Raw genomic sequence first — 24,337 nt, forward strand, 5'->3', positions numbered from 1 at the left:
ACTGAAGAAATAATTGACAGAAGTCTCTCATTTTTAACTTAGTTCATTTTTCCTCCGGCGAGCAGCTGTGAGACCCTAATCTGCAACAGCTCGCTGGCTGTTGTCTGTCTTGTGACCATTTCTTCTAGGAAGTGGTGGGATGATGATCAGAGGATTATTTAAAGATAAATATCCAACAGATAATACATTACTACAGATTATAATGCAAGAGTATCTCATACATCTGCTTGTCCCTGATAAGTCTCTTTCAGATCTTTAATATCTCTGGAATTTTTCCTCATGCTTGTGATTTTAAGGGATTTTTGTCATGTACCATTGAACCAGAGTCTTAAGAATGCATTTCAATGTTTATTGTGTTATAGAAAGAGATTTCCCAATCAGAAACAGTTCCTTTGGAATAACTTGTCTGTTCCTCTTCTTTCCCCACTTTTTCCCAAGTACTTTGTCACTGTGGGCAAATGGGCCTTTTCAAATAAAAGGCTTTTTACTTTCTGTGTATGTGTTTTAAACCCAGTTTCAGTATCTGGACAGCTTTTCAATTAGCCTTCCCAGTCTGTTAAACCTGTGTCTAAAATTTGACTTAAAAATTTGTATTCACTTCTGCAGAAGTCATTGGAAATTGAGGCAGTCCTTCACTGTGTTGCAGTTTCTGGAGTTCCTTTTGCTAGAGGAGGATGATCTTCTGTTGTTCCAGGTTGATTATTTTTTAATAACAAATTCTTTAGGTCACGACAGACTATGTTTCCAAATTGGTTTAGCATTTAAGAAATACTCTGTGTTTTAAAATACCGCTAATCCACCACTGCAGTTGTAAGGTAGCAGTTTGACCGTATCACTTGCAACTGCCGAGTCCTCCGTGTGTAATGGGTTGCACAACTAACTGTCCTTAGCTTCAGCTTTTTTATTCTTTGTATTATCATTTTTGCTCCCCAATTATTATTGGGACAGAGCTTGATTCACCGTTGATTTTTAAAAAAATAAAATTGTTTATCGTGATTTTTTTTTTTTAAAATGGACAGAGGTGATTTGCAATATTTATTTCATTATGGTTTATTGTTTCCAATGAAGAGATGATGAAGTTTGAAAGTGTAGGATGGATCTGAAGGTATCATGGGTTGATCAGGAGACTTGGGAGGGAAAGTCCCAGAGGAGGGGCACCCCTGGGGGACTTGTGGGCGACCTATGCCAGAGCAGGTGAGCTGGTAAGAAGCACAGAGGAGCAGAAGAAACCCAGTGAGAATAATAGAGGAGCTGCAGACAGAAACCGTTATGCACATGACCCCAAGCTCCTGCACTGTCTGTCACCTCCCCAAAGGAGTTGGGACAGCTCTGTGAAACCTGTGGCAAAAATAAGGGAAATTGAGACAAAGAGAGGAGGAGGAGGAAAAGTGTTTGGTTTAGGTTTAGCCAAAAGTAGAAAGGGAAGGAAAGGTGTTTACTCATGGGGGTTACTCATGGGTTAAATTGTTTGTTTTCTTTTTCTCAGTATTAGAATCGGTGATTAGAAGTTGTATTACTTGGCAATAGTTTATATTACTTAAAAATTCTCTGAATCAAGACTGTTTTGCCCATTAAAGAGAATTGAATAGGTTTTGAAGATGTGGGAGGGAACTGGAGAGTTTTATACTGATTTCTGAATCAGTTTTTTTAATGACTTTTTAAAAAAAGAACAGAAGATAAAGAAGTTAAATTTTTCATATCCTTAGGTTTCTTCAACTGAGAGGCTCTGCTTAACAGATGGCTCTTAAACATTTTTGGTATCTGTTTAAAAAAACCCCCACAGAACTACCACCTAATTAACCATTCTTTTCTTTTTTTTTACATTTCAGCCCTTACTTTTGATCTCTATGGGTTTCAGTACTACAGAAGCAAACAAAATTAATCCGAACTATAAATTTTACCAAACTATTTTTCATGTTGTTACATAAATTAATATCATTTTATTCAAATATTATATCAGTCTCGAAAGCCATAGTGAAAATTAATATATCATCTATTTGGCTCATAATGAGGATAGATTAAAATGTGTAATCTTTTAATGGGCACAACTCTCTCAAGTAATCACGGACATTAGTGTTGTAGTTGTCACTTAATTTTTGTCATCTGTTTTCCCCAAAGGTGTCCCAGGAAACAGTCTGTAATTGGTTTAAGTTTTCTTAAATGTACTCTTCTAACTCTTTGCATAAAGTCTGTGGGGTTTTTTGTTGCTTTAAAAAGCCTCGGAACAGGAAGTTCATGCAGGATGCATTGCTGGTAATGTGCACAACAGCTCAATAAAGAGTATTTTGCTCAAGTTTATTCCATGTGAAAACACCCTCTCTGCCTTTTAACTTTGCCTTTATTTTTTGAAACATAAATGTTGCTCAAAACCAGCTTTTATTTTATCATTTACTGGTTTTGGAAGTATGTTTCTTAAGTGAAGTGATCAGGTATTTTTGGGTGGTTTTGCATGTTTTTGCATTAGTTTTACTTTCTGTTTCATTGCCTGCTCGAGCCCTGTTGATCTTGATTCGTAATGCCTTTATACAGGTGTGACTTCCAGGTTTCAGTTACTGGGGGCTTTACACTGCAAGCTTCTTGATCTTGTTACATGAACTTCAAAGGCGGCATTGTGCAGTAAGGCCTTGAGATGGACTGTTCTGCAGATGACTCATAAATTTGGCTGTTTCTACTACTTCTGGTGGTACTGCGAGAGGGAAAGTTGTATTTTCAACTCCTAGGAGCTTCAGGTGTCATCCAAGATGATGTAGTGCAAGATGCTATACAACAGTAGAGCAGAAAATGCCTCTTGTCCTGTTGGGCTTTCAGCAGTGGCTTGCCTAGGGTCACTTCCTCATGGGCTTGGGTAGGAGCAGGTGGTAAATAGCAGCCCATGTGCAGGTACTCGTGTAGTGCTGGGGGATAAGTTTCTGCATGAAGCGTTACTGACTGGATAGGAACTAATAGGAACTGTCTGTGCCGGTGCTGGCTCTGTGGCTCTGGTCCCTGCCTGCACAGACAGTTATTTTGGAACAGTACCTGCCCACATAAAATGCTGAGCTCAGCTGTGGAGGCTGTTAACTGGACCCTCGGTGTGTGGGGAGGTGGGAACGTCCTTGAATTGGTAGGGTGAAAGAGGCAAGTGGAAATATCCCCTGCGTGGGGTTACGGTTCTGGAGGTATAACGAGAGGGTGGTGGGGGTGTAGGTATATGCCTTATTCTGCACTTGTATGCAGGCTGGTCTGATCCTCTCTCCATGCCTGGTAACACTGTTGGTGCTCAAACAATGCTGGCTGAGAGTCTTTGTCTTTGGGTAAATCCAGGTGCTGTGCATAACCAAATGCAATTTATTAGGGTGTGTCAGTGGTCATGTACAACTTGACACATGCTGCTTCTTAGTTTTTAGCATTCCCACATAAAAAGACATCCTGAAAACTTAAATTAATTGCTTCTGAAATATTCCAAGTGTGGAAATTTTGTCTACTTAAGAATAACAATGAGACAAAAGTAAATTATGGTGAAAAGAATAACACCACAAAAAGCTTTGGAGTATATTCCTACTGATGGACAATTTAGCTTTCGAAGCAGCTTTACACAGATCACTTAAGTTCAGATGAAAAGCAAATGTAAGTCCCTCGAGTCCTCACTAATTACACCACAATGAGTAGCTATGGAAATGTCAATGCAAAATGTGATTGTAATACAGCATTACTACTGAGACATCTTTTGTACACAAATTGAGACATTTGCATTTATGGCTTCCAAAAATGTAGCACTGCACCTTTCTGAAAGGGTGTAGTGGTGTTTGGCAGTGGTGGTTGTATGCAACCAGCAAAATCTGGATGCTATAGACACAGCTTGTCTTTGGTAATTGGTTTCTTAACTGCCATGGTTCTCTCCCTAAAGTCATAGATTTTTTCTTTTTTTTTTTTTTTTAAGCTCAGGAAGACTGTGGGAAAGGTGCACTTTCAGGTGCTTGTTACTGCTGACCTTGCTCTTTTGACTATTCTTTCGCTGTTCCAGCCAGTGGAAGGTGCTTATTGACTTAGATAAGAGTGCAGGATCAAACCCTGAGTAATTTTTAAGAAATGCTGTGCTGGACAGATGTATTTTGACTTGATTGATCTATCTATCTGTCTATCTGTACATATTCACTTGTTCAAGAAAGGAATCATCTGAAACAGAACTGACAAAAGTCAACCTGAAGTAAACTGTTGGAAATGAAATGAAAACTGTCACTCTTTCAGTTATATAAGCAAAACCATTGAGCATACGAAGTACTAAGAGTTGGACTCAGAAAGGGTGTGCTGAGGTGATTAATTAAATTACCTATGTTTCCTTGTTCTTTATTGCACATCCAGGATGAGTGAAGCAATTGTTTGAGGATGACTAGAATTTATTTTGCTTACAGGCAGGGAAGGCTTTCTGATAGCACTCGTTATTGCAGTCTTGCATTCCTCGTTAATCCTCTTCTGTCTTCATCACTCTCCACCTCTTCTGTTCCTTCTCCATTTTTCAGATCTCTTGCAGCCTTCCCTTTCCTTTGTTTTGAAAGGCTTCATGAAAAGTGTGTCTGTCGTAGGATCCCTGCATGAAATTGTGTAGTAGGAAATTCTCACCCTTGGAAATTATTGAAAGCCTGCTGTTTGCAGAGGAGTCTTTGACAATTTATACAGCAGAAGAGATTGGCTGTGTCGTTCTGTGCTGCAGGATGATTCTGGGAGTATGTTAGTGCCATTAGGCAATAAAAAGTTTTATATACATTGAGCAGTCTTTCACAAGCAAGTCTTTCTGTCAAATTACAACAGAACTTGGGTCCTAGAATAGGAAAGACTAATTTGTAAAGAAATAAAAACTTGCTTTGAACAAAGCAATGCAGTGAGGCTTTAACCTTACCCTTGTAATTCAAGCTGTAAAACTTCATGGATTTGATTCAAACTGCTGGAAAATAAGTGCTTAATCTGGAGTGTGTTCCCTCATAAATGTTAACAGTACCACGGCCAGACCTCACGATGTCACTTGGTATGTTGCTGCAATGATTTCCTGGTAGCAGGATCCTCTGATACCTAGTCCGACTGATTTTTTTATTTTTATTTTTTAGTGCAGAATCTGTTCTGATCTAGGTTCCTATAGACTGTGATCAACTTATGTCTTTATGTTGTTTACCCAAGAAGAATTATTACCTGCATTGTTCTCTAGTGAAAATGGCTGAAGCTTGTTTCCTCTTTTTTATTTAGTGTTTTTTCCTTTTAAAAAGGAAAAGTTCCGTTTTATACTTGTCCCCAGCTGTGTATGTAGAGAGCTGTGGAACTGACAGATATAATTATTGTTTTGTTGTATGTTGTAGCTTAGGCCTAGGCAGCATTCAGCGATCCTGTCCAACAGTAAGCCATCCATGTCGGTGAGCGATCCCCTTCCCTTTCACCAAACAGTGCTGAGTGCCCCTTGTTTATGCTGGTCTGAGGCAGTCTCAGCTGAAGCAATCTGGCTGTGTGTACTCTGTAGTATGTGGAGCAATCCTGGAGTTTCCACATGGTCTGCAGGCCTTGTTCGCATTCTCCTCTGCAGCGTCCTCTAATCACGCCTCATGTTGTGTGCCATGTGTGACTGTGCTGGCAGGCTCCACGAACTGGGGCTCCCTGTGTGTGTTGGCAACACGATCTCTGTGGATACTTGTCATCTCCAAGATGTGTTGGTGTGAAGGTACTGGGTCCCAGGTAACGATGAGGGGTGCTTAGTTGTCTGCATAGTGTGGCAGGAAGGACGTGTGTCATACCGGGAATGTGAAGTGATTCATAGAATCACAGAATGGTTTTGGGTTAAAAGGGACCTTAAAGACCATCTAGTTCCAACCCCCCTGCCATGGGCAGGGGCACTTTCCACTAGCCCAGGTTGCTCAAAGCCCCGTCCAACCCGGCCTTGAACCCTTCCAGGGAGGGGGCAGCCACAGCTTCTCTGGGCAACCTGTTCCAGTGTCTCACCACCCTCAGTGAAGAATTTCTTCCTTGCATCTGATCTAAATCTTTCAATTTAAAGCCGTTAACCCTTGTCCTATCACTATATGCCCTTGTAAAAAGTCCCTCCCCACCTTTCCTGTAGCCCCCTTTAAGTACTGGGATGCCGCTATAACGTCTCCCTGGAGCCTTCTCTTCTCCAGGCTGAACAACCCCAACTCTCTCAGCCTGTCCTCACAGGGGAGGTGTTCCATTGCTCTGATCATCTTCGTGGCCTCCTCTGGACTGGCTCAAGCAGGTCCATGTCCTTCTGATCTTGTGGGCCCCAAAGCTGGACACAGCACTGCAGAGGGGGGTCTCACGAGAGCAGAGTAGATGGGGAGGATCCCCTCCCTTGACTTGCTGGCCACACTTCTCTTGATGCAGTCCAGGATACAGTTGGCTTTCTGGGCTGTGAGCGCACATTGCTGGCTCATAGTCAGTTTTCCATCCGCCAACAGCGCCAAGTCCTTCTCAGGGCCATTCTTAATCCCCTCATTTCCCAGCCTGTATTTGTGCTTGGGATTGCCCCGACCCATGTGCAGGACCTTGCACTTGGCCTTGTTGAACTCCATGAGGTTTGCACGGACCCACCTCTCCAGCCTGTCCAGGTCCCTCTGGATGGCCCATCCCTTCCCTCCAGCCTGTCGACCGCACCACACAGCTCGGTGTCGTTGGCAAACTCACTGAGGGTGCCTCGATCCCACTGTCCATGTCTCCAACAAAGGTGTTAAACAGTGCTGGTCCCCACACCAACCCCTCATGAATGCCACTTGTCACCGCTCTCCACTTGGACATTGAGCTGTTGACCACAACTCTTTGAGTGTGACCATCCACCAGTTCCTTATCCACTGAGTGGTCCTTCCATCAAATCCATGTCTCTGCAATTTAGAGACAAGGATGTTGTGCAGGGCAGTGTTAAAAGCTTTGCACAAGTCCAGGTAGATGACGGCAGTTGCTCTTCCTTTATCCACTGTCCTAGTTTGAGTGAGTAGTGGGGGGTTTTTTGTAGCAGAGGAGGGGGCTACAGTGGTGGCCCCCTGTGAGACGCTTCTCGAAGCTCCCCTGGCTCTAAGTTGAACCCACTTTGGCACCAAGGCCAGGTCAATTAGCTGCACCTGTGTGGTAATGTATTTAAGAAGGGGAACTTGGGAGGAGTGATAGGAGTTGTGAGGAGGAGTTGTTAGGAGAACATCTGCAAACACTGAGGTCAGTGGAAGAAAGGAGGAGAAGGGGGGGAGGTGTGCTGGAGCAGAGCTCCACTGTGTCCTGTGGTGAGATGGCAGGGCTGTCCCACCGCCACCCATGGGGGTCTATGGTGGAGTTGATACTGATTTGTGGCTTGTGGGGGGCCCCATGCTGGGACAGGTGATTGTGCCCGAAGAAGGCCAGGACTCTGAGGGAAGCAGGCCCCGCTGTTGTAGCTCGGCACTGGGAAGGCTGCAACACACAGGGGTGACCCACATGCCAGTGGGAGTGACTCATGTTGGCATTAGTTTGTGGGGGACTGCCTCCTGTGAGAGGGGGACTGCGCTGGAACAGGCGAGGAATGTCAGAAGTTCCCCCCTCCCAGAGGTGGAAGAGGTGGCAGGACTGACCAAACCCCTCATTCACTGCCCCCTGCGCTGCTGCAGGGGAGGAGATGGACATACCGGGAGCAAACCTGAGCGTGGGAAGAAGGGAGGGATGGGGGAAGGTGTTTTCAGGACGTGGTAATGCTTCTCACGGTCCTACTCTCTGTTACGTGTTGTTGCTGTTAGTGTCTGTATTACATCTATGTTCTTTTTTCTTCCCCTAACGAGTCTGGTTTTTGCCTGTTCCTTAAAGGATGAGATCATTCCTCCCTGTCCTTATTTCAGTTTTCTGGGCCCTTTGCTTTCCTCCTTCCCAGCGTTGGGGTGGAAGGAAGGAGTGAGTGGCATCTTTGCTTATTTTCCCCTTCCCAGTGCTGGAGGGAAGGGGGGAGTGAGCAGTCGCGTGGTGCTCAGTTGCCCTCTGAGCTCAAACCATGACATCCACCAGCTCTGTAACCCCGTCGTAGAAGGCCACCAAATTTGTCAGGTGCGTTTTGCCCTTATTGAAGCCACGTTGGCTGTCACCAATCACCTCCTTATTTTCCATTGTGCAAGTCCTGCTGGATTGTCACTGGACATCTCAAGGTAGAGCAGTTCAACGTGGTGGTCCATAACTGGCATTAGGGTATGGTCCTTGTAACAAATTTTGCTGATGCACACTAGGCCTTTACCCAGGTGGGCTTGATGGATTTGCTGCAAATCTTAGCTGAGAGCAAAATGGACTTGTAATGGGGATGACTGGGGTGGTGGTGTCAACACCCAGTTTTGCTCCTCAGTGCTGCTTTTGAGTGGTATAGATGCAGCCAGTAAAGATGGGGTGTTGCTCTGAGAAAATAATAAACCTGTAAGGCTTGATAGGTTCCCTGTGACCTGCTGTCTTGTGTCCTGACAGGTTGTGTGAGAAACTGGAGCTGAGTTTGATTTCCAGCTTAAGTGTTAGCATTCTGGGGGACCTTGGGGTGTCACTTACCCCTTGGGTTTCGGTTTACCCTGTTCCAAGGGAAGTGTAATGGTACTGACCTCAGTTTGTACAGTGCTTTCAGATCTGCTAAAAGGTGTTTAAGGTATTGCTACTTTGTGACAAAGGCCTACAAATGGGTGTGACAGCTTAGAGAGCCTGTGCAGTTAATAAATACAGCTAGGTGGGTAATTTGAGGATCTTGGTAGTATCGTAATAGTGGTTACCTATGTTTGAGGCAAGTGGTTGAAGTTTTCTGCTGGCAAAAACCAATAAGCTTTTTTTTTTTGCCTTGCTCTGTTTTGTGGGTTATGATCACTTACAGGTGACTCTGGAAAGCATCATTGAACTGTTGTCTGCTCTTCAGAGGATTTAAGATTATGTTGTTGATTTTTATCTCTTCTTGTCTCACCCTGTCTCACAGTGGCTTGTGGCTTTTGACCTTCTACCATGTATATCAAGTTTGTTACTGAGAAATGATGAGTGACTGTGCAAAGACAGACTGATTTTGAGGCATCTTCTGAATTAGATATTCCTGAAATTTCAGTGGGCTGGATTTGAAATCTGGAGGGGACACTTCTGTCTCATCAGCTCCTTCATCCTGGTGTTTAAGAACATCAGTTGTTTGTCCAAATGTTTTGAAGTGGCAATACAGGCTAGGTCAAATGGGTCATATCACCATATAAAATGAAAGGAGGTGGAGTGGAAAAGAGTGTGTGGAAGATCATCCCTAGATAAAAGCCTTCCCTTAGCCCTGCTTTTTTTTAAAAGTTCTTGTGACAGAGCCCTTGGCAAAAGAACAGAAGAGTGTGAACATCTTTGCAGTGGAGAGCAGAGGAGGTTAAGCACTGAGATCAAAGGGAATGAGTAGGGCTGAAGTCCTCCACTGTGGAGGATCAGGCTGCATCCTTCCATGGTTGGCTGATCAAAGGGGGTGCTGCGTTGGGAGGTCGGTAGGGCAGGGAAAGCCCTTGCCCGGATCCCTTCTCCTTTCAGGGCAAAACCAGCAGGCTTGTATGGGTGGGCTTTGCCTGGTGTTTCCTTGTTCGCGCACATCTTTGGTTAATGGCAGCAGCCTGTGAGAAGTTGATGTGCCAGCCTTCGTTTGCTTTCCAAAATCGGAATTGAAGCACACTGATAGAAAGTTGCAGGAGTTTACAAACAGTAAGCAGTGAGATTGCTTCTTGTTAGCTAATGATCAGCGACTTGCCCATCTGCGAGGGAGCACTGGGCGCTCCTGCTGCGTTCACAGTGTTTGTCGGAGGGGAGCTGCTGCTGTGCACAGAAACTCCCCTTGTGCTGGAAGCCTCCTGGTCCTGCTGTGTGCCAGGCAAAATTTGCTGCACACCCTCTTTGGTTCTTCCTGTTGAAGTTGCTGACCACATTGTTGGGGCTTCTGAAGAGGTCAGCAGTAGATTCAGCCTGATAATGAGACAGGTTTGCTTAAAACCTTGGGGAAATCAGGGAGTTAATTTGAAATTTGGGCTCCAGTTTTGAGGATGGGATGGTTTGTACAGGTTCTGCATGGTGGGAGCATGCTTGAAGCCTGCAGGGTAGTGTAATACTTGGACATTTTGATTCAGGGAACCTAAATACCCTGAGAATACCGTGTAAATTTTTTTTCTCCCCTGCTTAGAGTCTAATAATTGCTCAAACAAAATGGTGTTTGACCAAGATCAAACAATAGTGTTTGACAATAATTGATGTAATTGCAACTATTAGACTTCAGACTTATGAAGAATGCAAAGACCTATACCTGACAACATGTACATATTTTTAGAATCATGTTCTGGCAGTGCATCTGAAATTAGTATGTTGTTAATCACAAGGAGGTTAGGAGCAATTCAGTGTTCCTGACACAATAACCAAGAACTAACAAACTTCTCTGGGAAACGGAGTAAATTAACAGTTATTTGATGTGCTATGGACTTTTTCTCAATCCAGCAAAAGTTATGATAACTTCTATTCTTCCTTTTTTACAGCAATGCTGAGTGACAATAACTCTGTGAAGCTGAAAAGTGATTGTTCACCTCCTGTGCAATGGTGTAAGGTGGCTGCACGTGAAGATGAGAAGACCAAGCTGGTTTTTAAAAGGTACTCGCAAGTAAGTGTCATTGTCACAGCAACATAGAGGCCAGTTGCTCTCTCCCTAGCCTGGGCAGTTACAAAACGGATTCAAAAATCAAGGGGATCAGATTGCCACAGGAACTGAATGGAGGGTTAGGCACACCACTTTCCCTGGGGCACCTAAGACACTTGGGAGGATCCTAGGCTCTCTTATAGTAGTATCCATTTTACCAAGCCAATGTGAGATCCCAGTACATTGCTCAGAAGTTATTTCCAATCTTTTTTGTATCCAGATAAATAACAATGTCAGGGCTTTTGTACAGTCTGGTAATTGAAGAAATTGAAGGGTAGTGGATGGTTAGAGGGCATTTTGGGGAGGTGTTCCCTCATAGTTAATTCGTGTATGAAGACTTCTGGAATGTACATCACAAAATCTTACTCCATTGTTTATAATTTGACATCACATCAGAATTAATGAATGTGTATAAAATATGGTGCTGGATATACACTAGCACAAAAAAGTTAACTACTGTGATACTTCTCCGCCACATGGATTTTTAGGTCTTAAAGCTTAAAAAACCCAAAGACAAACTTATATCCACTAGTGTTTTGAGCACCTGAATGGTGCAGCCCCAGCTGAATCTAGAGTTACTTGATAAACCTCTGTGGAGGAAAACCAGCCTCATTCATCTGCTGTGAATCCCCTGTTTTCTGCCAGTCAGCTGATTTCCAAGGGTTGCAGCCTAACATGCTAATGAAGGTTTTAGACGTCCTATCAGTGCAAAATTTAATTTAGTTAAATCAGATGTGAGAACAGTGCTGTTCTTCCAGTGGTCACCTTGTTTACAACATATACTGCAAATTGAGTGCCAAGATTGCATCTATTAGTCCATAGGGTGCAAGCTTTTTTTTTTTAAAAAAAAAATAATCTTAGAAACCTGTATTAACTTCATCTGAAAGAGTTTCAAGAAGCGCTGAACACTTAGTAGTTGTATATTTTTTTTAAAGACATTTAAACAAATGTTCAGTCCTTAGGAAACCATAAGAAATGAAAGTCAATAATGAGGCTCAGCTACATACTTGAGCAACAACCACAACTCTAACCAAATAATGATGTAGTTTTTGCAGATCAGTCTAGATGTGAAATGAGCCAAACAAATATTTGGAGATCAACAGTGAGATTCCTTAAGAATGAGAAATGAGTTGATCAAAAACATAGATAGTCTATATTAACTCAATTTTAAAGTTGGTGGGTTTTTTTCCCTCCCACATGTTTTGGGGGTGTAAATAACTAAATTAGGCTTCTCAATATACACCTGAGCATTCTGGCCTGCCAGTGAGTTGAAAGTTTTGTTTGTGAGTGGTGGCCATGCGCCCAAAATCTTGCAATTTGAAGTTCCATCCTCTTTTTTTTTTTTAACTTGCACGAAAATACATCTTTCAAAATAGAGTTGTCCTTTGAAGTAGGAAAACAAAAGTCACTCTTGGTTTTTTTATGTGAGGAAAGCTGTTTGACCCATAAGAGATGCATTTGAAGTATAGGATGCAGGCATAGAACTGCATAAATCAGTGTCAATATGAAGCACTTTCCTTATCAAAGCATCTATGTATGTTTGTACTTCCCTGCAGATAGCTCTGAAGAGTTGTGAAAGACTTGCAGTGAACAAAGCAATAGTTTTTCTTGGTTTGAATCAAATGCAAGTATTCACCTGAAGTTCTTCAACTTACTCAAATTTGTTTAAAAATACTCATTTAACAGTTGATGGATTGCTGGAAAAATTTTTATTTTTTTTTCTCTCTCCTACCCCTACACCCTCCTGTTTGTTTTTAGACGTTTTGCACTGTTTGTGGTTGCAGGGTGCTTCCTTTATATCCTCAAATTGCATTTTGGCCCTGAAGAATGTGACAGAACAAAAATGCCATATGTGGATCTCGATCGTGTAAGGGTTGGTATTTTTTGGCTTTTTTTTTTACTTGGCTTAAAAAAAAAGTTATTAACTGACAATCTAAAGGTTATAAGGATCTGTAACAAAGAACTAGAATGCTGAAATTATCCTGTGAGGTAAAATATATATTGCTTCATTTCATGCCATAGAACTTCTGGGTTTTGTTCGTGTGGAGTAACAACAGAAGTGCATAGAAAAACTGGATTTTTAGGGGTGAAATGAGATAACTGTGACTGTTGTCTGTTGTAACAGACTGTGAATGTTGTAACATTTGAAATGGACATGTCATCATTCTGTTGTGTCAGTGCAGATGGCACTGGTGATCAGGAAACTAATGCAACTAAAAAGTAACATATTAAAAAAAGCCCCAAGCCCGACACATTAAACCAAAGGTTTATTTTAACCTAAGCAAGTTCCTAAGCTTTGCCTTGTAGTTGCTCAGATGTTTTTGGAGTCACAAGGCAAATGTGCAGGAGAGTGCTGCTCTTGGTTCATGTATTTGTTTAAGGTAGCAGCTACTTACTTCAAGTCCAGTTTTGCACATGACTTTTAAGATGCCAATAAAGCTTTCTCTTAATTTCTCATGACACTTCTCTGCCTTTTGTACTTAGACTGTTCGCTCTTTATAGCAGTACTTAACCTTGGCTTAGAGTTGTTACCTTTCTCTCTTTGAATGTCTCAATGCTAGGACACAACTTAGAGCAGAAGCCCGGATTTAAGATAGTCTCATCTTAACATCACTGCATGTGTATCCTCCCCCACCTCCCACCTTCTCTAGTGCATATTTTTCCCCTTCTGAGCCTCTGTTGCCTCCACTTTTGTTCTCATTTGACTTCTTTTCTCAGTAACATAGTCTTGCTTTCAGACAACAAACGCCTTAAGCCAAGCAAACCTAAAGACTGCATGACCTGTTGTTTATTGCTGTCTCATGATTCATTTTGTTTGTGTTAGATGCAAGATGTGAAATAGCATTGCTCTTTGTCTAGTTAGGTGGTAGCTGGTTGCAAACTGTTTGGGGCAGTTGTCAAGTGATTGACATTAATTTTTACTGGTAGCATGCACAACTGTCAGCCTTAAAAATGACGCTCTTCCAAAGATGCACTGACTCTTGCTCGCGAAGTACAGCATGAAGTTGCTCAGTTGTGCTTTGCCCAGGAGGAAGTGTGGTGTTTATGCCCAGACTTGCAGAGGTCTTTATAACGGTTGCAGTGGCACTTCTGTAGAACAATGTTGTTGTTTAAAAAAAAGGGCAGCACAACTTCCCTTCTTGTGCGTCCACATACCACCTTCCTTTCCTTAACATACGAAAGGAGACCTGAGTTAGCACTGGATTTGAATCTTGACTATCTGGCCACTATGTTTGCTCATGTTTTTTTAATTACAGTGGAAGAAAGATCATCAGAGTTGTACTGGAGAAGAGAACATGCAAAAAGATTTTATTTTAAATGATAAAAATAATACCTTTGCTATTTCTCTTCTTACATCAGATACTGGCTTGCCACCACAGATTTCTAAAAAATGTACATGAATAGTTTTTTTTCTTTTTTTAATGAGCTGCATGCATCAATGTGTAGTTTTATCTGACAGCTTAATCTTTTTATGCAATATGGAACCGTAGTCTTTTATTTTGGTGACTAGTCTTTGAAAGAACTACTGAAACACCCCCGCCTTGCATTCCTTGTACAGTTGTGTTTTAGTCGTTAGCAATACCACTTTAACAATACTTATGGAAGAAGTGTTGCTTCGTTTTGATTAATAAGCAAGTCCAGCCTGGCATTTCACAGAACTTTTACCCAGTGTAAAATCAGCAGGTAAAATCCTGCTGCAGGCAGAACTCAGGTGACACAATTGAGCAGTGGAGTAGAATTTTGCTTGCTGCTGAATTAGATGGGTAGAAGTACATCTAGATTTTTTTTTAAATCTGTTTTTGTAAATAACAGTACAAATGTTCTCAAACTGCTCATTTTAACTTACCACTTTTACTAGCCTAATTTGTTCACAAAGAGAACCATCAGCGATTGGAATAATCTCCCCAGGGAAGTGGTGGAATCCTCAACATTGGACACTTTTAAGATTCAGCTGGACAGGGAGCTGGGCCATCTTGTCTAGATCGAGCTTTTGCCAAGAAAAGTTGGACCAGATGATCCTTGACGTTCCTTTCAACCTGGTTTTCTATGGTTTTTAGAAAACCTCCTATCTAGATTTAAGTGATTAGGTGGAAAGGCATTCCTTTGCAGGTTTTCACCATGCAGTGGTTAGTATTTGTGTTTGAGTGAATGCTTTAAAATGTCTTGTATTTCCATGTTTAAGCTTTCTTTATAAACCCCTGTGTTTGCTAAATTGCCAGCGGTCAGCTGGTGGGTTGCATTAAGAGGTCTTTGTATGCTCCTGAAGCTGGCTTTGCCGACTGAAATCGTGTTTTGTTTTAGAGAGCACAACAGTATGCCAGCGCTGCATTGGAGGAACAGTGCCGACCTTCTTATGTGAAGAAAGAAATGAGGAAGTTATTTGCGGAGAAATATAGCATGGACATATCTCCCTTTGTAAGAAAAAATATAAATGAAGATGAAGCTTTATTTAAATATGAACCTCCTTTTGGATTTCACAAGTTCTTTGATAAGCTTAAAAATCTTCTTGAACTCTTACCTGAGCATGATTTACCAGAAGATTTGAAGTCAAAACACTGTAAGCGTTGTGTTGTTGTTGGCAGTGGCGGAATTCTTCATGGATCAGAGCTGGGTCACTTATTGAATCAGTTTGATATTGTTATAAGGTACATATTTACCATTTAAGGATTCCAACTATGTCAACTTTACGAGCCAGCTTTGTTTTTTAAGGGGAAAGTATTGCCAATATTTATGCAACTTATAAGACTTTCTGACAGTGCTTTTGAGAAATGTACTTGTGACTTGATAGAATTTGAAATCTTAGGAGCAAAATAAATTGTCATGTTCACAAGACAGGAATTCAGTGTAATTATTTGTGGACTTCAGGCACAAAAAACATGGGCAGAAATGAGATAGAAACCAGTGAAATCAGACAAGTAGACAATCCTGGTTTTATCCATTCATATGTTTAAGCTTTCAGAGGTAGGGTTTAGTACTCGCCTCTGCCTTTTTCCACTGGTTAGTTGGGATGCTTGTTTGAAGCATTTTTTTTTTATAACAGCAACTTCAAACACAATAAAAATTAATTGGTGTTTCAGTATACAGTTTGCTTACACACTGTATAGCATGCTTATCTTTCCTTATCTTTACAAGACCGGTGCATGCTTTCTGGATTACCCATGTTTTCTAATGTCTGAATTAAATGAATACATGCTCTGTATTTGTGCCTTCTGAACATTACTGTTTCAACTCTCCTTCTTTGTGTTGTGAATCATGTAAATTTAATACAAACATTTTCCCAAGTTGCTTTGTAAACTGAGACTTGCTTCTCTTAAAAAAAGGAAGACTTGATACAGTGAGTCAATAGCTCTTATATAAAGGTAAACAAACCTGTTGGCATGTGGAGAGGCAGAGAACTTGCATTAACTGTTCTCTGAAATTAGGGCTGTCAGCTTAAAGGTGACTTTTGAGTTGATACAGAAGAGTTTATGGGACAACGCTGTTCTGCAGAACTGATAAGAGTTGGGTGATGCTGTTCTTGTCAGCAGTGTGCCAGCATCTGAAATTTTTGGTAGCTAGAATGATGTAAACCCACAGGATGTATTACATTGCATTAAAGAGATAATTTGAATGCCTTTCTGTGTGTAATACTTGTGTGTGTGTGTGTGTGTGTGTGTGTGTGTATACACACACATAGATAAAAAAAGATAACATAGGCAACTTCCTTTGTGTTTTCTTTCTCTTCTTTTAAGCCTCTCTGAGTTGGCACAAGGCAGTGAATATGAAATTCTGCCATGCTGTTTTAAGTTACTTTTCTATTTAAGATTTTCTTTTTGAAGTTTTGCACTCGTGCCAGTTAATCTAGGAGTAGAATTGGCTTCCTCTCAAAGATAAGGGATGGATGAATGTGTGAGGTGAGGGACATGGAGATACTGAGAAAATGTTGTACTCAGCTCTGTTAAAAGTCTGTGGGCCAAATACAAGTTCTTTGCTTAGTGTCTGATGTTTTAATGAGATTGTATAATAAGCATAACCCATGCTTATTAAATACAGTTTCTCTCCATTGTGATGGTTTGGTGGTTTGGTTTTTTTTTTAGGTTAAATGATGCACCAGTTCAAGGATACACAGATCACGTCGGTAACAAAACTACTATACGGATGACTTACCCAGAAGGAGCCCCACTTTCTGAACATGAGTATCCTCCTGCTAGCTTGTTTGTAGCTGTTTTGTTTAAAAGTGTTGATTTCAACTGGCTTCAAGCAATGATAAAAAACGAAACCTTGGTATGTAATGTGACAGTGTTATGCACCCATGATTTTTTTTTTTCTTTTCTAATGCTTAAGAAGCTGACTAATCTGTTACTTACTGTTTTATTATACTGAGGATCTTTTATGTAACTTTGTGGGGTTTTTTTTAGCTCCGTCTCCTAGTTACAGTTGGTACCAGCATTCATGTTGAAGCCCCATGCTGACAGTAACACTTCTTCTTTTTCTGCAGATATTGGTGGTTTGCACCAAGCTACATGACACTGAGAGTTTATTAAAGTGGAATTCATTTCACGCTAGGTTTAAGTAACTTGTTCAAGTCTGCAGAGCCTGAAATACAAATGAGATTTCTGGATGTCAGTCCATCTTTTTAACAGCCAAAGTCTGTGCTGCTACAATAGGCATATATGCAGTTAATCTCTAATTGAAGCATTGTGGTTGTTAGTTCATTTGTGGTTCTAAAATTAAGATGTTGTTTATTTCTCACCAAATATTTAAAGAAATGCAGAGATTCCTAAGGAACTGATAAAAGGGTTCCATCTTCCCAAGCTCTTTTTAAATTGGTGGTTTCCACCTCTGAATTTTCAGGCAGATGATTTCTGCAAGTTGAAAACCAGTAGCTAGGTATTTCTGATCACAGACTGAAAACAAGTGCTCTAAATTATTGAGAGAGATTTAGAAGAAAGCCTGCCAAGTTTTTTTAACAGTCTGATAGATACTAGTTTAGGTACTCCAAGTTTCCTTCTTAATTCTGTGATTTTTACAACATGAGAGCATATGGAAGATCTGTTTGATATTGACCGTAACTGTTGCCTACTACTACTTTAGTCCAGAGAGTGTGTGTAGAGATATTGCCTTGTTTTGGGTAATCTGAGTATGTTTTGTAGAGGGGAGATTATTCTGAATGCATGAATTTGTGCAAATTTAAGAACTTCTGCTCCCTGATTTTTTTCTTACCAGGGACAAGACAATGTTGGTCTATGACCTTCCCTCCAGCAGTGTGGTAATTTTGATGAGCAGCAGCTTTCTAGCTTCAATTGAATCCTTAACTTATTTGTTTTACAAGCTATCTGGCTATTTCATGTTTTACAGTTTGGTTTTGAAGAACAACTAGTACAAGGATAGCTTTCTGTATTAAAATTTGTTTTGGGGGGATTGAAAGAGTGATTGCTTTTTGGCATCTGCAACATTCTCTATAGTGAGTTACAAGACTGAAGTATGTGCTTTGATGAAAAGGTACCTCTTCTTGTTTTGTTTGGCTTAGGAGCAGATCTGCTCGTCCCCACCTTCTTCCTTTTTCTGGTGTTTTTGCTGGTGCAGAGAGACAGTTTTGGGAACTGATCTGGGAATAGGCATACTGGAGAGTGTCCACCAAAGACACTTAAGGGACTGAAGTATCTCTCCTATGAGGAAAGGCTGAGAGAGATGGGACTGCTTAGCCTAGAGAAGAGAAGGCTCAGTGGGACATCTTATTAAAGAACATAAATACCTGAGGGGAGGGTACAAAGAGGATGGAGCTGGGTTCTCTTCAGTGGTGCCCAGTGACAGGATCAGAGTCAATGGGCACAAACTGGAACACAGGAGGGTCCCTCTGAACATCAGGAAACACTTTTTGATTGTGAGGGTGACTGAGCACTGGCACAAGTTGCCCAGGGAGATTGCAGAGTCTCCATCCTTGGAGACATTCAGAAGCCATCTGGACACAGTCCTGGGCAACTGTTTCTGGGTGGCCCTGCTTGAGCAGGGTTGTTGGACCACTTGGCCTCCAGAGGTGCGTTCCAACCTCAAACCCCTCTGTGATTCTGTGAACTGAAAACATACTTCTCCTTTCCAATACTAGGCTTTCAGTTGGATCAGCTCTCTGTGCAGACATTGGCACTTCAGTAAACTTGATTCAGAGCACAGGTGGGAAGACAGGACCATAGCAACCTGGATTTGATTAGTTTAAGTTGCTGTAGAGTTCTACCTTAAAGCCTGTTTAAAAAATATAGGTCTATGTTGCAGCTATATCAGTTTTATCATTTGCTTAGTGTTACCCATTATATGGAAAGACTTGTAAAATGAGCCTGATTTAGTATCGTTTTTTCCATTAGCATGCATCTAATTGACTGCAAGTTGCATGAGATCAGAATCTAGCTTGCTGAGTCTTGTGTAAATCCTCTTGTGAAGTGTTACATTTATCATGAGGTGGATGCTGTCAAACAACAGCTGTTCACTTCAAAGCCTGAGCAAAATTGTTTTAAATCCAGTGCTTGCTTCAGAATGCCTGGTTAACGTTCATGGAAAACTGTGGTTCCCTTTCCCATTTCTTTAAATATTGCTGCCTGCTCAGTTGTGCTGGGGAAGGTCCAAAGAACCTGGAGGTTCTGGTGGATATGTTGACTGATGAAACACAGAGTGCAGTCAAATATTCAGAATAAACAACTTTTCCCTCTGCTGTCCTCTCTGCAATTCCAAATACTTTGAAGGTTTTTCCTCTTTTGGGTCAGTCGCTTGAGCTGTACACTGCTATTCCTGAACCACCTTAGCTATAAACTATTTCCTGACTTTCTCAGAATCACTCATTAATTCTATAACTTGTATACTGTATCTGCCACACACTTTCCAGTCTCAGAGTTTCCATTTGCTGAACTATTTTTTTTTTCTCTTTCTCTTAGCCTCTGTGGGTGCGACTCTTCTTTTGGAAGGAGGTTGCTGAGAAAATTCCTTTTACATCAAAGCAGTTTCGGATTCTGAATCCAGTTGTCATTAAAGAGACAGCTTTGGACATTTTACAGTTCCCTGAACCTCGATCAAAATTCTGGGGTTGGGATAAGGTAAGAAGTTTCCTTTTAGGAGAAGGAGACCATAAAATACAAAGTAAAATAAGAAACTGAAAAAAGTTTTGGGCTCTTCCTTCAATACAGTTTCTCTGTGCAGTTTCAGAGCTGGTCTCAAGTAATAGGGAAATTAATGTGCTCTCAAAAGACTCTGGTATTTTCTTGTCTAAAATCAAAGTGGGATTTCAGTTCACCTTTTTAGACGAGGTATTATGCCTGTACATGCTGACATGAAATGGCCTGTTTTACAAAGCATTCAGATGCAGTGAGACATCAGTTCATTCCAGTACAGTGTGTTCACTCACACATTGTTGTGACTGGTGTTAAATATTCAAAACACGCATTTGGTGTATGTTAAGTGTGTTAAGAGCAGCCCCGTTAAGTCAAACCAGCAATCAGCTACAGACAGATGTGTCTCCAGCTGCAGGGAAAGCAGAGAGTGTGGAAACCAGGCCAGTGTAAAGCAACCTTCCAGCTGTTGGAATTGCTGTGCATACCAGGGTGCTCAATAGCAACTGAAGGGTATATCCTCCCTCTGTCCTTTGCTCCAGCAATAGCATGGAGTGATGAATTGCTCAGTTTAGTTAGACACTGCATTTTTGTTATTTAAATCATTTGTTTGAGAAATTAGATATCACTAGTTCTCTTGAACTATGAAAAGTACTGAATAACCATCTTTTTGTGTGAAAGCATTTAATGGTAGTGTTATTGCACAAATGTTTGAAGGATCTTCTCACATTTATTTATCAAAATAATGTAACATACCAAGCTATATATCTTTTGGTTGTATTGTAGTATATTTGCCTTCTTCACAGACAGTGAAAAGTCATATTCTGAAGAATACTGTTAGAGAGCCTCTTGCTCAAGACTGAAGTAAGTGTACATCAAGAAGTGTCAGGTTTAACTGCATGTCAGGAGTCGTTTGAGTGTTTGGAGCAAGAGTTCACTTGTAGTTTAACTACGTAGTAATGGGGCATCTTGCTTTCACAGAAAAAAAATTGTGTTGACAGCCAAAAGTCTTGTTAAAGGCAAATACTCAAGTTGTATTAGTATCTGGCCCTGAAGTTTTTAGTTTTACTTGATCATTTAATTGGTTTTTAGTTGTAAGTGATTTTAGTTTTAATTGATTGTTTAATTTGTTCCAGTTTTAACTGAGGAGCCATTAAATTTTGTAAAGTGTTTATAAAAACTGGCAAAGGAGAATATGTTTGAATTCAGCAGGCTTCATTTTTCCCCCTTTTTAGAATGTACCTACAATTGGGGTCACAGCTGTTGTTCTGGCCACACATTTATGTGATGAAGTGAGCTTAGCAGGATTTGGATATGACCTCGATCAGCCCAGCACACCTTTGCACTATTACAACAACCTCTGCATGGCTGCCATGAATGGACAAACTATGCACAATGTGACAAGCGAAACAAAATTCCTGCAAAAACTGATCAAAGAAAAAGTTGTCAAAGACCTCACTGGTGGGATACATTGTGAATTCTGTGGCAAAGACAGCTAGTGATTGAAGTGAATCATGGTTTGGATGTGTTAAATTTCCAGAGTTCAGCTGGAACAACCTTTTCACTCTCTTAAGTAGTTCTTTAAAGTGTGTGTAAAATGGACATGGAATCTCTGCTGCCTTTTTCAATGTCAAGTTCAATTTGTTGGACTTTTAAATTTATTTTGATGTCACATTCTACTTTGCACATTTTTGTGAATAACTATGTAAATACAACTTGGAGTTGAAAGAGATCCATTTAAAATATTTAATGTTTTAAGTTGTCTGAAGAAAAGCAGAGGTTTTGTTTTCAGATGTGGATGGTACGCACAACGCTAGCCTGAGTTGTCTAACAGCATACAAGAGTTATTTTTCCATGGAACTACTGTCTTTGTTGATCCAGTTCTTGGTGTATGACTCCTTTTCATGCATGCCATGAAAAGAAAGACATATGCTTCTCAAGTGTTTAATTTCTTGCAACTTGAGCGTTGTGTTTCCTCCTCAAATATTTATATTCTTTTGGTTTTGTGCTAATATTTTTTGGGGGGTGGAGGAGGAACGTGGGAGTGGAGGTGAAGGAGAAGGAACTGTTGTGGCAGCAACTGAATAGTAAGTACTTTGGCATTCATGATTGATATTAAAATCATTGATGCATTAATGTACTGGGTTAGAATCCTGCTTTTTCATGAGGCATGTTTGGGCCCAGGGCACACTATAAAAGGATTTAGCCAGTAGGAGGCTTTCACCTTGAACCAGATCATTTGTCACTTCCATTTCTTAAGACCCAGATAAATGTTTCTAACTAGCTGGTTTGCAGCAGAGTTCAGCTACCCCAATTAAAGCAGTCACATTAATACAAAATCTGTCCCCCCTTTTTTATTTTTTTTTGAGTGACTTGAGAATTGCTGGTTCTGTAAAACACTGGTTTGTATGAATCTTCCATTTAGCAATAATAGAATCTATGACTAGGTTAAAACTTCCATTGGTTTACTTTATGATCCTTAAGTAATTAATTTCAGATATCATAACCTTAATAGTTTACAATGATGATAACCCTTATGAACTCTAGTGTTAACTATTTAATTGAAGGGAGAGGTAGAGTTGTTGCTTTTCCCGGATCAGCTTTTAAGTCAACAATTAGGTGAGTGTGTATAAGTTAAGAAGAAAGTCACTCTGAGAAAGTAGTATGATCTAGTAGCAAGCTAGATAACTGCTGAAAACAGTATACTTAAAAAAACAAAACAAAAAAAAACCCTATAGATATGTTCTTGTGACTGGAAATCAGTGCATTGCAAAGAAACTGGACTGTGCAGATCTGTAAGCAGGTTTTGATGTTCATTTTCATTTTGTTACTAGTAGAGTCGTAGGTATGACTGTGTTTGCACTGAGTACTGTTACTCAATCTATGTGAAAAATGCTTTCTTTAGGAATGAAAGCTTGTGAGCAAATTGATCAAAGGGTGACTTAGAATTGTTGTTCATAGTCATGGACTCTCCACATGGTGAACATTTCCACTTGTTTTTTGTTATGGGCAAAGATATGAATGTAGCTGTAGTTTTAAATTTTTAAAATACTAAAATACTAATGTGGGAAAGCAAGATTAGGGTGGTTTGTTTTTTTTTTTCATGGCGAGAAGATCTAATGAATGATAATGTTAGAACGCAGGAGCATCAGACTGATTCTCGTCGTTATACTAAAAGGCAATAAAATGACATCAGATCATAAAGCATAACTCTGAAGAAAGTTGTAGACCTCATCTTTCGTAAGTCCTATGTACCTACACGTCCTTGAAAGCCCGTTGTGGATGGTGAGCAAATTTGAAAATCAGGTTCTTGTCTCTGGCACTGTTTGTGTTTATAGCAATAATATTAATCTAACTTCTCTGTGAAACACATTAATTTTTGTACTAGCAATAAATTTCTAGTCTATGTTTTTCTTGTAAGTATAATAATTATTGTTTAATTTAAAAATATTTCATGTGTAAAGAGTTTTATACAGATAGTCTTTTAGTTAATATATTAAAATGCACTAATTATTTTCTCCTCTATTTAAACTGGAAGCAAAGTACCTTAATTTCATTTGATATTAGTGACATTTTTGAAGATTTCAGAATGTGTGTGTTGGGAAGACATCCTGAATACACCAAAAATGCGTGTGTCAGAGCACTTGGTCCCTCACCAGTTTTCTTTATTCAGTAACTTAAGAATAATCAGTTGATTAATGTAAATGCCAATAGCTTTTTGAAGATGCTGTATTTACTGTCAAATTCTCAAATTATGTTGATGTAGGATTAGATTGTTTTCCCACCAGTTTTATGGCTTGTGATAAAACACTGTTCTCCGTGGTAGTGTATACTGCATTGAATACGCCTGCACAGACTCGACCATCCGTGAAATGGCAGCAAAGTTCAGGTTGCAAAAAGCAATAAACTGATGAAACCACTTTTACTTACGTATTTGTCTTGCAGTTTACAATTTGTTCTGCCTCCTTTATTAAGGATTTTACATGTCTTACTGGTCCAATTGAAAGTCTTGATACAATCCAGGGCACTCAAGAAGAGGGGAGTTAGTGGCTGATGATAACTTTTTTCCTTTCATTTATTCCTTTTTAATACCTGTTAGTGGAGTTATATCTCTGGTGCCTGGAAGAGAGAATCCATCTCAACACTGACCATCTCGTAGGCTTCCAGGATTTTGAAGTTAATGTGGATGAGAATATTTCAGACTGGGTTATAGCATTGGCCTTAAATTCAAGGGTGTGTGTCCTTCAGTGGTGGAGACAGCCTGCACCTTCTGGTCTGTGCTTCAGTCTTGCTGGAGGTCAGATAAAGACAAAAGCTGTGTGTGTCGTGGTTGCTGTGTCCCAGATCTTATGTTTTGCAAAGAATCTGCATAATCCCTTGTAGATAGGCTGTAATGGTGTTTATTTAAAAAGTCAACAAAGAATCTGGGAGTAGTGATAAAGCTATTGTGTTCCACATTCGAATTTCTCTTTGTAACTCCTCTCTGCATAGGAGCTATCACAGTTATGTCTCTGAGCTGTTCTGCTGCTGAATTTTTTTCATGGTTCCTGTGCAGGGAGCACAGCTTCAGCTCTGTCCTCCCTTGAAATTAGAGTGGTGCTTAAGTACTTGCATTATT

At 40.4% G+C, this 24,337-nt stretch overlaps 1 protein-coding gene across 8 annotated transcripts in view; it reads left to right on the top strand.

Annotated features, from left to right (window-relative positions):
- Nucleotides 1–23,648, top strand: part of ST3GAL5 (ST3 beta-galactoside alpha-2,3-sialyltransferase 5) — a 35,872-nt gene extending 12,224 nt beyond the window's left edge. Inside the window, exons 1-7 of one of the 8 annotated variants that reach the window (XM_074865521.1) lie at nucleotides 679–694; nucleotides 10,488–10,599; nucleotides 12,404–12,518; nucleotides 14,948–15,291; nucleotides 16,723–16,909; nucleotides 19,549–19,707; nucleotides 20,955–23,648. In XM_074865521.1, the coding sequence (XP_074721622.1) occupies nucleotides 10,490–10,599; nucleotides 12,404–12,518; nucleotides 14,948–15,291; nucleotides 16,723–16,909; nucleotides 19,549–19,707; nucleotides 20,955–21,218 (1,179 nt within the window). In that variant the 5' untranslated portion in view covers nucleotides 679–694; nucleotides 10,488–10,489 and the 3' untranslated portion in view covers nucleotides 21,219–23,648. Of the gene's footprint in view, nucleotides 1–678; nucleotides 695–10,487; nucleotides 10,610–12,403; nucleotides 12,519–14,947; nucleotides 15,292–16,722; nucleotides 16,910–19,548; nucleotides 19,708–20,954 lie in introns of those variants that run through there. The other 7 variants (XM_074865522.1, XM_074865523.1, XM_074865524.1 and 4 more) reach the window with 7 other exon arrangements.
- Nucleotides 23,649–24,337: the final 689 nt, after the last annotated feature.

Source organism: Strix uralensis, chromosome 4 (genome assembly GCF_047716275.1).
Source record: "Strix uralensis isolate ZFMK-TIS-50842 chromosome 4, bStrUra1, whole genome shotgun sequence".
Taxonomy (NCBI): domain Eukaryota; kingdom Metazoa; phylum Chordata; class Aves; order Strigiformes; family Strigidae; genus Strix; species Strix uralensis.